General features: G+C 39.1%; 1 protein-coding gene across 2 annotated transcripts in view; it reads left to right on the top strand.

Moving 5' to 3' along the window:
• The window catches only part of ryr3 (ryanodine receptor 3), a 142353-nt gene that overhangs the window by 98559 nt on the left and 30947 nt on the right, over positions 1-12847 (top strand). For both annotated transcript variants that reach the window (XM_042503061.2, XM_088089330.1), the window contains 23 exons: positions 693-783; positions 1075-1215; positions 1806-1969; positions 2246-2324; positions 2549-2638; positions 3260-3403; positions 3821-3883; positions 4028-4103; positions 4218-4341; positions 5073-5188; positions 5857-5924; positions 6008-6129; positions 6376-6425; positions 6515-6575; positions 6665-6903; positions 7736-7817; positions 8722-8852; positions 9001-9119; positions 9872-10070; positions 11401-11495; positions 11808-11953; positions 12193-12280; positions 12387-12479. In XM_042503061.2, coding sequence (XP_042358995.2) covers positions 693-783; positions 1075-1215; positions 1806-1969; positions 2246-2324; positions 2549-2638; positions 3260-3403; positions 3821-3883; positions 4028-4103; positions 4218-4341; positions 5073-5188; positions 5857-5924; positions 6008-6129; positions 6376-6425; positions 6515-6575; positions 6665-6903; positions 7736-7817; positions 8722-8852; positions 9001-9119; positions 9872-10070; positions 11401-11495; positions 11808-11953; positions 12193-12280; positions 12387-12479 — 2581 coding nt within the window. The remainder of the gene's footprint in view (positions 1-692; positions 784-1074; positions 1216-1805; positions 1970-2245; positions 2325-2548; positions 2639-3259; positions 3404-3820; positions 3884-4027; positions 4104-4217; positions 4342-5072; positions 5189-5856; positions 5925-6007; positions 6130-6375; positions 6426-6514; positions 6576-6664; positions 6904-7735; positions 7818-8721; positions 8853-9000; positions 9120-9871; positions 10071-11400; positions 11496-11807; positions 11954-12192; positions 12281-12386; positions 12480-12847) is intronic.

Genomic DNA, 12847 nt, shown 5'->3' with positions numbered 1-12847 from the left:
TGGGCCACTTGCTACTATCTTCTACGCACTCACTTCTAGCACATAGACCTGGAAGTCGGTCATTGTTTCTCAGAGTCAGTTTCTTTCGTTGAAATTCCCAATCTTTGGTGGGTAATGTTCTTGCATAGCGTGACAAGTTATTGCACTTAATGTTGTGGTACTACACGCACACCGTTAACATCCATCATCATTGTTTACAAACTGTAAAAGTCTACACTGCTGTGCTATATGAATGATTGACATATTGTCCAACTTAGTGCCAAATTAAGCATCAGCAACAGCCGACTTAGCATTACAGAATGATCACACTGATACTTGAGGATTTTAGCCACATAACGTTGGCAGCCATTTTCGATCTCTGAGGGAGTTTGAACTCGACTGACCCTGAATCCCTCAGCGTGTCTTTACAGTCTGTGTCTGCTACATACTTAAGGTCACAATACACAATGTTTTCCTTCACACAGAGGAATCTTTTCACCTAAATTTCCAAAATGCTATTGGATATGAGTACATGGTATACTAGTGTTTCTGTGTATTCCACATATGAAATTTTTATCAATAAGTTGGGTGCATGTGTATATTTGATATTGAATCTACAGTTATTGTACTCACTTCCTCTAAAAACTAAGAAATCATGATAGCTTCTACTCTGTCTCTGTATGTTTAAATGATATAATTGTTATTTTTCATAGACACCTGCGTCCCTCCATGATGCAGCAGCTGCTCAGAAGGTTGGTGTTTGACGTTCCTATGCTCACCGAATACTGCAAGATACCCATCCGGGTAAGGGATAGAGTTTCTTGTCACTTCTGTGCTTGATTTATTGGTTGAAATAGTTGCTGCATGTTGCTGCATGTTGCTGCATGTTGTACAGCCACACATATGATTGTCTCCTCCTCCAAGGATTTCGTAAATGTTTGTATGAAGTCAGTTGACATTGGGTATCACATACTTTACTATCTACATGTAATACAATGTGAAACAGTAAAAACCTTACTCTCTGGCCATAGATGTGAAAGAATATTCAATATGCTTGAACTAAGTTGTTTCTTTTCTTGTATCTCTGATCTCTAGCTGCTGACCAACCACTATGAGCAGAACTGGAAGTACTACTGCCTGCCCTCTGGGATGGGCAGCTATGGCACAGCCTCCGAGGAGGAGCTCCTCCTAACCAAGAAACTCTTCTGGGGAATCTTTGACTCTATTTCTCAGAAGGTACAACCAGAAACCGTGTTGTATAGAACAGTCACTGAGATAAGCTGACAGTACATCCACAGACCAAGAAATGATTTATGAATTCAGAAAGCTGTATTACCTTTCTGTATGTACTTTATCTTTCTCCCTCTTGCTCATTTTCTGTCTCTGAGAATAAATCAGAAGTATTGAGAGGCAAGGCAATATTTTCCTTGAATCCCTCTCTGTCGCATAACAAAATGTTTAGTAGTCTAGTGTTGTTTGCTCTCATACAGATTTCATCTGCTGTTTTTTTCTTTCTATTCTGTTTTTGGAAAAATCTTGCATTTTCAGCACCTGAGTGTGGCTCTCGTGAGAGAAAAGTTCTCGGTAGTCAGAGTTGGTGAAATGAAAGCTCAACGAAGTGCTTGTGAGCAGTGCAGCTGAGGCGAAGCCAAAACAGATGAATCATTTATCAGTCTGTGACGAGACATCGCTTGGTGCAGATTTTTCCAGCTCTCTTTCATTCTCCCCCCTCCTCTTTTTCTTTCTCTGGCTCTGCTCTGCTCACTGCGTCCATCTAAAAGCTAAGCAGACATGTCCTCATTCTGCTTTATCTGTCTCGTCTGTAGAAGTATGATCCCGAGCTTTTCAAAATGACCATGTCATGCCTGTGTGCCATTGCTGGGGCCTTGCCTCCAGACTTCGTGGATGCCACTCTTGGAGCAACGCTGGAGAAAGAGGCGTCAGTAGATGCACAGGGCAACTTTGATCCCAAACCTATCAACACTGCCAAGTGAGTGGTCAGAAAATGCATTTACTCACTTACATACTTACTTAATGACTTTTTGTTTGTTTTAGAGTCAAGGAAATCAAAAGGCACATAATTAAAATTAATCTAATATCTGCAACTGATTTTTGCAAATATTAGCCTTGTCCATTCAATTAAAATCTGTGTGTATCCCTGGAGTGTTTGTCTAAAAATCAAAACAAAGTTTTTACCTGCTCAATATACATGTAGAATTGACTTTGAAGTAATAATTAATATTTAAACATTATCTCCAATCTCTAGTATCTCCCTTCCTGAAAAACTTGAGTACATTGCCAACAAATATGCAGAGCATTCCCATGACAAGTGGTCCTCAGAGAAGGTCAGTTGCCTGTTCATGCGGTCTCAGTGTCTTCTTCCCTTATGCTAACAATTTATGTACACAATCTCTCATATAGGATAGAAAATGAATCTTTTATTTATTTGTATTTGTCCTTGTCTGGTACAGTGGCATGCCTACCAGAATTCAGAGTATGAAAACATTTATGCTTTTTGTGTTCCTGAAATGCAATATACCACACAGCCTACTTTTAACTGTTGTTGCAGGTGTCCGCAGGTTGGAAACATGGAGATAGCCTGGATGAGCAGGCCAAAACTCATCCACTGCTGAAGTCTTACAAAGCACTGAGTGAGAAGGTACTTGAACATTGATACAAGGGCTGCTCGGAGAAGCATTCTTTAACTGCTGGTTGTGTTCAATCATAAGTTCGATATATTTGGTTAATGAAAATAAATGTCTTGATCAGCTCTTACAGGTAGATGGGTTTTAGTTGGTAGTAGAACCTTGAGTTTTAGTTGCAAGAAGAAATGCCGTTGTGAAGACAGAAATAATGATGGAAATAATGGTTGCATTAATGGGAGGAGACAGTATTGCAACATTTTTTGGAGCACAAATTAATGTTTGCCAACTTGAAAACTTGATTGTCAAGAAAGGAAACTGGTAACATATAAATAACCATGGTTTTGTAAAACTAGCAAAGGCAATTTAAATGTATTTATTGCTGACAATTTAAAACAAGTTAGGGCTGAAAAGATCATTCATCCAACCAAAGTGAACCTCTTTTACATAAAAAGGAAAATAACCCAGTAATTATCATCCTTATTAATGATTTTTTCACGACCTGATTAGATGTGTTTGTCTGACTTATGTAAACATTATTACTTGTGTTGAACTGACACATCTGGTGAAAACACAGTCTGCCATAAGGTTTAATCTCAAAAAGTGACTGTCAAGACTTTTATGTGTTTAACATATAGGAAAGAGAAACATACCGTTGGCCAGTAAAGGAGTCACTGAAGAGCATGCTGGCTATGGGCTGGAACATTGAGAGGACCAAGGAGGGAGAAGCCATGTTCCAACAGCGAGAGAGTGAAAAACAAAAAAAGATCTCAGAGTCTCAGGTAACACCTTGATAGTTTTCATTATCATTCATTTCACTTTTTGTTTTTAAAACTTTTATTCCTCCTCTGTGTTAAGCTGCCTCGGCTTTTTTTGTTGCGTTAGTGCACTTAGCTTAGCAGAGATAATTTATTGTAGGGCTCCACTGAAAAATTAAATGGGTGGGCCACTCCCTTGCCCTGCAAGAATAATGCACACAAAGCAACAAAGCTAATGACTTGTATCACTTAAACATCTTGCTTCATTTATCATCATTTATTTATTTTTTTTTTTACATGTTTATTTTTGGCAGGATATATGTTCACTGCTGAATTTGCTAATGTTGTATCTTGTTGCCCGAGAAGTTTCTTTTCCAGTGTGTTTGTTGCAGAAATTATAATATGTTGATATCTGTCCAACAATATCTCTTTGTCTTGTAGATAAATGGGTTCAGTCCTGCTCCAATGGATTTGCACAATGTCACTTTGTCTAGAGAGTTACAGGTTTGTTTGTGTTCATTTTTGTATTATTGTTGTCATAATAATGATATTGTCATTTATCTAATACTTTGGCACATATTCTCTAATCTCAGTGTGAGACCACAGTTTTCAGATTTGATGAGATGTGCATTTTTGCTGCGTTTACAGGGCATGGTGGAGGTGGTTGCAGAAAACTACCACAACATCTGGGCCAAGAAGAAGAAAACTGAACTCGTTAGCAAAGGTGTGCACATGTTAAGATTAAATAGACACTTAAGCTGCAGTAATTCTGACAAGTAATTTTGTGTAAAATGCTTTTGAAATGATTAATTAATTTTATTTGATTTAACTCACCTAGGAGGAGGGGCCCACCCGCTGCTGGTTCCCTATGACACCCTGACTGCTAAGGAGAAATACAGAGACAGAGAGAAGGCCCAGGAGCTCTTCAAGTTTCTGCAGATCAGTGGCTATGCCATCATAAGGTTAACCTCCTCCTCTCTACTTCATTGTTATTGAAGAAAGAAGTCAAAAAGAATAAACATTATGTGACAAAAAGTGGCTTTAAAAGTTCACTGCTGTATACTTTTGGAAAATGTAACCGTTTTATCTTTGTAATCACACTGTGTCTTCAAATTTGCAGTGATTTCACCTGACTATCAGCCTCTGTTTAAATCCTAATTGACCAAACCAAAGTCTTGCCCCCTTTAGTTACTGTTGCCAGGTTAAACAAGCTTGACAAAAGGAAACTTGCCGATGATGGTTGAGCCGGCTACAACAGTGTTTATTTGAGAGTTTCTGGGCATCAGGCAGTATAGCTTCCAAGAGCCAATAGCAAGGCCTACAGTGTGCGATGGAAGGATATATTCATGGATACTAGATGTGGATACAAGGTTTCCCTAGCTAGTGTTTTGCTAACATTAGCTAACTTAAGATGTGGTTATATACTACATGATGTTTCCTTGAAGACTGGAATATATACATAGCATATCTGGAGTTAAGTACAACAGGAAAAGGGAAGATTGACTCGGGTTCAGGCTTACTCAACTGTTATTGGAGCACAGAGTGAAAAAGGGCTGGACTTCAGAGGGGTCGGTTATCACTGCGATGATTACAGACCATTTTGCCTGATATCTACTTTTCTTCTTGGTGATGTGATGGGAAGAAATAATCTGTTATCTAAAGAGTAGTCATTAGTGATTCTTTAATCTGACAGAGGTCTAAAGGACATGGAGCAGGACTCATCATCCATGGAGAAGCGTTTTGCCTACAAGTTCCTCAAAAGGCTCCTGAAGTATGTTGACTCTGCACAGGAGTTCATCGCTCATCTTGGTGAGTGTGTAGCATTTTAAACAGGGGTACCCTGAGCACTCAGCAGGGGTGTGTCTAGAGGGTGGCTAGGGGTGGCACCGTGCCACCCCTGAACCCAGGTGCCACCCAATTATGATTGGCTATCTGCCTGGTCGGTTTTACCTGTTTTAACGGTTTAGCTGTTTTAAACCTGAGAGGCAGTAATGTGCAAGAATAGTGTGTAGTCAGACCAGTTTTACAGACAAAAAAGTGATACAACTGGTAAAAAAAATTGGATGCATAGGCTTATTTATTTACAGTTTTTGGACCTTTAATTTCATTGGCACTTTATATTTGCTATTTTACTATTTACTAGGAGTTTCTTGTGTGAAAGCTTTATTTTACATTCGTATGATGTCACTGGTAGGTCTATTAATCTTTTAAACTCAACTGGAAACATGAAGATGCTGCATTGTCGTAATTAAAGTAGGTATTGGTAGTGGAGACAAAAAATGGTAAATTAAAGCTGTGCTGACGCCTGTGCCTGCAACAGCACTCATATTCATCCCACCCCTGCATAATCAGTGCCTCACTTTGGCCACCTCAGTAAAAATAGTCTGGACATGCCGCTTGCACTAAGAGGTGCTTTACAGAGATTTAGAGCTCTTCTGTGTCGCTGACCTAGCAACTCAACTTTGTTGTTAATCCAGAGGCTATGGCCACAAGTGGGAAGACGGACAAGTCACCTCATGACCAGGAGATCAAGTTCTTTGCCAAGGTCTGAACCACTGATATATTATTGAATGTAAGTTTTGTCTTTTATTTAGGTTTTATTCTCATACCTGCAATTTTCCTCCCCAGGTGTTGCTTCCTGTGACAGATCAAACTTTAAAGAACCACTGTCTCTACTTCCTGTCCACACCCAGCAAGAATCTGAGCAGCTGTGGCTGTGCTTCAAACAAAGAGAAGGAGATGGTCACCAGGTACCTTTTAGAAGCAATATATAATCAGTTTAGTCAGTATTTCTATTGTCAGGTTTTTGCTGTCCACAGGTTTTTTGGCCCTTAAGTCCTCCCTTTTATCTCAGTGAGAAGAGTGCAGAATTTCTCTTTCACATTATCATCAGACCTTCTCTTATTTTTCCTGCTGACTATACTTTTTTCCCAGCTCTTCTTTGTTCTCTCTGTAGCTTTTTGTTCAATTCTGTTCTTACCGTCTTTCTTTTCCAGCCTGTTCTGTAAGCTGGCAGCTCTTGTCAGACACAGGATTTCTCTCTTTGGTAAGGTTGGCATTGCCCCTGTCTGTATCCTCATGTGCCTCTTTGCTTTTATTCTCTTTTCACATCTACTGTAAATGTTTCTCTCGCAGGAAGTGACTCTGCAATCATGGTGAGCTGTCTGCACATCCTCACTCACTGCCTTGACACCAGGTAAGAGCACACTGTGTCTGTGTAAGTAGACAATGTAAACTCATCTCCTGCATGCACAACAGCCCTTGTGTTCTCCCGCCCTCCCTCAGAACGGTGATGAAGTCTGGCTCAGAGCTGGTCAAAGCTGGGTTTAAAACTTTCTTTGAGAACGCAGCAGAGGACCTAGAGAAGCTGCTGGAGATGCTAAAACTGGGAAAGTTCATGCAGTCACGTGCCCAGATGAAGAGCGTCACACAGAGCATCAACTATGTGACTGTGGCGCTGCTGCCCATCCTCACTGCCCTGTTTGAGCACATCAGAACATATGGGTTTGGAGTGGACCTGCTGTGTGAGTTTGTGTTTTCCATACCCACGATTTTTATATATTTTCTTTAAAAAAAACAACTTTATTTGTATTGCTTTTTGAATTAAAAAGCAAATATGAAAAGAAGATAAAAACAAAAACAAATAAACAAAAATAAATAGATAAAATAATTGAACTGACTTGGTCACCACGGAAAATACACGAGTTCAGTCATATTGAGCCTGTGCTTACTGTATGTTAAGGATTTTTTTTCTCAAATTTCACAAAATAAATTGAGGGTTTAGGGTTCAGTCATTTTTAAGAAAAATAAAGCCAAACTTCTCTGATTCCAGCTTCCTAAATGTGAATAATATATATATATATATTACTTCTCTATGACAGTAAACTGAATGTCTTTGGGTTGTGGACAAAACAAGATATTTAAGGTTGTCATCTTGGCTTTTGGAAAACAGTGATTGGCATCTTTCACCATTTTTGGAAATTTTACAGATCAAACAATTAAATGAGAAATTAATTGACAGAAAAAATAATCTTTACTTACAGCCTTAGCCACGCTGCATAGTTTGCTCCAGGAATAAAAAATGAAGAAAAAAAATTAAATGCAATAAAATAAGATAACAAAAGAGATGGGGTGTTATTAAGGACACTTCAAGTCCATTACATAATCCTCATCTGGAATTTAATAGAAACACCCAGTTTTTATATGCTGATTATGCATTCAGTTCCTAAATTTCCACAATAGAAATTTGTTAAATGACAAGAATTCACTTCAAGTTTTCTTTCTCCTCCTGTCCTTTTTAAGTCTTTCCATATTTACAAGTTTAATGAGCGCTTGATGTTTGTTTGTTTGTTTCAGTGGATGATCTGCAGCTATCCTGCTACAGAATCCTGACCTGTTTGTACTCTCTGGGTACAGGGAAGAACATCTTTGTGGAGAGGTAAGAAGCCGAACATTTTTCAAACCTTGCAGCAGAATGTAATATGGCTTTTGGTTCTGCACATGAGCAGCACTGTATATTTGACTATTAAGTTTAAGACTCCTTGGTAATGATTAATGCTTGCTATAATTTCTATAATCTGCGAAAATTGATAACAAAGAACTGTGAAATAGAAATGTATAAACCACATTAAGCTTGTCACTGTAAATTAAGATATGGCTGTTAAGCTTCTTGATGAACTCATATTTGTGTGAAATGTCCTCAGGAATTTGAGGAGGATTTATGGTACCTTATGCTCTCTTAATTAAATGTTTTTTACTGTGATCTGTAAGCCACAATTTGTGTGATACAATATGTGCTACAAAATGAAGACAAAGGTTTTGACTTTGGCCAGACAAGACAATGATCATATTTTATGAGAATCTATCAAAGGAAAAAAAAGATGTCATGGCCCAGTGAGAGGACACAACAGAAACACTTTGTGCTGTGAAAAGTCTTTCATTAAAACCACGACTCTGTGGCAGTATTCCCCGACTGGCTGTTATATTGCAATAAAACCTCCCCAAACTAGAAGTTTCTCACCTTGAGCCAACTCAAACTATAAAACAATCAGCGATTAAGTTTGACCACAACCTTACCTTAGCTGTCAGGTCTAAATTAATCCTGATACCATGTGGTGCTCTGTGATGTCTCTGTGCACTGAGAGTCCACTGGTGGAGGATGATTGAGTGTTAAAGTTTGTCCTAACAATGACCCCAAAACAGTTTGCACCTGGGGTCACAGTACACTTTTGAAACTGAAGAACCGATTGTTTAAAGACTTTCCAGTTTGTATGTGGCAAAATTTCATTTTTATTGTCCTTTTTCTTATATTACACTTTATGAATTACCATGTTGATCTGCAGACATCTCCCAGCGCTCGGGGAGAGCCTGGCGACTCTGGTGGCAGCCATGCCTGTGGCGTTCCTGGAGCCCAACCTAAACACCCATAACCCACTCTCTGTCTTCAACACAAAGACCCCCCGAGAGAGAGCCAGTGAGTGTTCACCTGATCCCTCTTTTAATTATGATGACTGCCCTATTTATTTTTGATTGATTTTTGATCTGACATGCCTGTGTTTGTCCTCTTCGAGTATTTAGCAGAAATTTCGATTTTTTAAAAATGTCTTGTGTTGTTTTCCCAGTCCTGAGTATGCCGGATACAGTGGAGGAGATGTGTCCAGAATTGCCTCGTCTTGACAAACTGCTGAAAGATGTCAGCGATGTGTCAGAGTCTGGTGCTCGCTACAGTGACATGCCACAGGTCTGAAGCACTGGTCAGATATTTGAACAAAGAGCTTTTTTTGGGGGGCATTTGGTTTAGCATTTGGTCCACTACATGTACTGCAGGGTCACTACTTCTATGCCAATGAGTTGCATTATGGTTAAGATCCATTGTTTATAGGGTTTGAGTGCCTTACATATCCAATATGAGTGCTGTCGTTTTACATACTTACATACTGTGCTGTAATTTTGTCGTCACTTCCTGGAATACCCTTTAAACTAAGCTTTTATTTACTTAATTTATTGCTAGTGTGATCTATAAAAATTTAAGAGGATATCATTTTAACTTTTCAGGGAGTATTTAATATTATATTGGAGTCTAATCTAATTGTAGCAAAGTTTGAAGTATTATCCTTCATTTTAAATTTATATTACCAGCTTTAAACTGTTAAGAGAGATAATTAAAAGTTGATTTGTGCACATGAAGTTAGAATTCATCACTGTAGGAAATCAAAACTCTGTTGTACAACTATTTGTTAGATTTAGCATGTAGATTTTGCAGACACCCTCCTGTGTTCTGCTGAAGTGTGACTTGATATTATTCAAAAACAGTTACACAGAGCTGGGTCTAAGGCTCTCATTAGACAATATCAGTGTGTGCTGCACAACTGAGATGTACATAACTTTTCAAGATTTTCATACTGATGTGACATATTTGCAAAAAATATACAAATCTTGTGTAACCTAAAAAACAGTTATCCAGACATTTGACCTTCAGCCTGTCTCCTGCAGGTCATTGAGGTCATCCTCCCCATGCTGTGTAACTATCTGTCCTACTGGTGGGAGAAAGGTCCGGAGAACTCACCTGAAGATGCCCTGTGCTGCACTACAGTGACCTCCGAACACCTCAGCATCATCCTGGGAAACATCCTGAAGATCCTCAACAGCAACCTGGGCATTGATGATGCCCCCTGGATGAAGAGGATTGCAGGTAAGTGCCAGGCTCAGAGCTGTTTGAGACCAGCTGGTCAGATTTTGTTGTCAGGGCTTGTCATAAGCTGTTTTGGGTTGTCAGGGAATGTGAGCAGATCTAGCAAATTAATTACTTCATGGAAATATGCATTCACATTTCATTAGGTGGGGAGATTTGTACTCAACAAAGGTGGAAACAACCCTGCTCATTCCCTTTCTCTTTTGAAAAACAGTGACAAGGAGAAAGTCAAATTTAAGGTGAAGCTGCAACTTAATAAAAACTTTGAAAAGTTGTTTTACTTGAGGAAACTTGTGGAAACCCATCTGGGAACGTACATTTAATTATTGTAGAACATTTGCATTCTCAGTTCACATTTCTCAGTGGGAGTTCAGGAAAGGCCAGATAAACATAATTGGCTGCTATGGTGGCACATAGCCTGGAGCACTTTCTTACATTTTAAAACCACATTTGAATATTGTACTTTAACGCATTTAAAAAATAAGAAATTAGATCAGGGAAAAATTCATGTTGTGTCCTGTATTAAAAGGCCCCCTATGCTCAAAAATATGTTTGTTTATGTTTGTTTATGTCCCCTAAACATAAGTCTGTTGTTGACTAAAATGACTTTCATCTGTGCACAGTTTGTCACCAGAGAGGTGTTTTCACATTTCTCTACTTGAAGAGGGTGATGTCTGTGCACCTCTTTAAAACCTAAGACCAAACATAACTTTGGCAAGCTAGCTTAGGTATGTCACTAACACCAAAACCAATCGCTGTTTAATATGGGAAACACATATTGAGAGGGGAACAGACTTTAACACAACACCGGCAAAGAAACCTGAAACCTCCAGTGCAGAGCAGACTTGTCAGTACAGAGAGCAGAGTTAGCATTAGCATAGTGAAAGTTTTGACAGTAAATAAAGTAAATAAAGTCTGCAGTTTTTGGATATAAACCAGACCAATGTGAACACACTGTATCATCGTAGCAGATGTTATTGTATGTTCCACTGACACAGTGTCAAATCCTTCCAGTTAGACTACAAGCTAACAAGCCATCAAACAACAAAAACAAAAGATGCTAACAACACTTTATATTCTGATACATCTGCTAATTGCTGATTTTGGTGCACAGAAGACTCCTCATCTGAGTCTGGGCTTGTCTGAAGTTCAACCATGTATGGCTGAATAATTCTTATATTTTCAGTGTAAAAACCACATTTGCTGTCATTGTTCTCAAAACTTAAGGTGCAAATCCATCCAGAAACCTGTTTTTAGTCTTGAAAGCATCAGTTTCTTGCTTTCCCATATCCAGGATATACTATATATTCTCCATTGTCTCTGTCTCCAGTCTACTCTCAGCCAATCATCTGCAAGGCTGGAGCAGATCTGCTGAGAACCCACTTCCTGCCCACACTGGACAAACTGAAGAAGAAGACAGTGAAGGTGAGAGCTTAAAATATACTGTACATGGTATTACAGCAGCACGTTGAATCCACTGCTCAGTGGTTAAAGTCGATTTCTTGCTGACTCCATCATAAGCTGCTGAAGCCATTGTGTATATATGGAACTGTCAGTAGTCAGAGGAGTTAGTACGAAAGCATTATGCTCAGTCACATCACCCACTGAGAGTATAAATACCTCTTTTACGTGCTGAGAGCACACAGGCACCATTGGGTTGGAAGGGGTCGTGTGTAAGGACATTTATACTAATGAACTGATTGCCGGAGATGAATTGTTGATGTGCTGCACATGAAGGTGGTGGCTGAAGAGGAGCTGCTGAAGGCCGACAGTAAAGGTGACAACCAGGAGGCTGAGCTGCAAATCTTGGATGAGTTTGCTGTGCTGTGCAGAGACCTCTACGCCTTCTACCCCATGCTCATCCGTTACGTGGACAACAACAGGTACAGTATTAACAAAGAGCAATTAGTTTTTTAATTCAAGATTTTCTGGGGAGATTTGTAAACATTAGCTCATTTAGTTTCAACAACATGAACATTTTCCTGTTGTCCCCTGAACTTTATCCACCTATATTTCTGATTTATTAAGTTATGATATTGTCATGTTCTGCACCAGTATATCAGAACTAAGTTAATTATACTCAATGGAAAATATCCCCGCTTCTTGTCGTTGTGCATTCTAGGTCTAGGTGGCTGAAGGAGCCGGATGCAAACTCCACGGAGCTCTTCAGGATGGTGGCTGAAATCTTTATCCTCTGGTGCAAGTCCCATGTAAGTCATTCAATCTTGGAATCTTTTTACAATATGACATTTGATACTAGGATACTTGTTTTAAGGATGTCTTTCCTGTTTAAAACCTCCTCTTTGTGGAACGCAGAACTTTAAGCGTGAGGAGCAAAACTTTGTGGTCCAGAATGAGATCAACAACTTGGGCTTCCTGACTGGAGAGGGCAAGGCGAAGATGTCCAAGGTAATTTTTAATTTAAACAGATGCTACATGTTATATGGGTGAGTACAAAATTATAGATCTTGGTAACTAGATCTATAAAGTACGTCAAAGGATATGTCTGTCGGTATCCAATATTGCCAAATGCAACCAAAACTGTCAAGGCATGATCCCACTACAAGTATTTTCAATATAAACATAACAAACACCGAGGGTTATGGTGAGGTGCTGATCACTGGCAGTAGACTTGATTATATAAAACAAGTAGGGGGGGGTCAAAGGTCACCTTCACTGTGACATTATAATGTGGTGCAAAAACATTTTTCTGGCCATTACTTATCTTCATATCTCAGAAACAGAAGGGGAGCATTTGGTCAGATACTGAATTGGTG

The sequence above is a fragment of the Plectropomus leopardus genome, chromosome 16 (genome assembly GCF_026936395.1).
Source record: "Plectropomus leopardus strain MGB_pleo_1.0 chromosome 16, ASM2693639v1, whole genome shotgun sequence".
In the NCBI taxonomy this organism is placed as follows: domain Eukaryota; kingdom Metazoa; phylum Chordata; class Actinopteri; order Perciformes; family Serranidae; genus Plectropomus; species Plectropomus leopardus.
The sequence above is the reverse complement of the archived record's forward strand: the minus strand, read 5'-3'. Positions and strand labels throughout refer to the sequence as shown.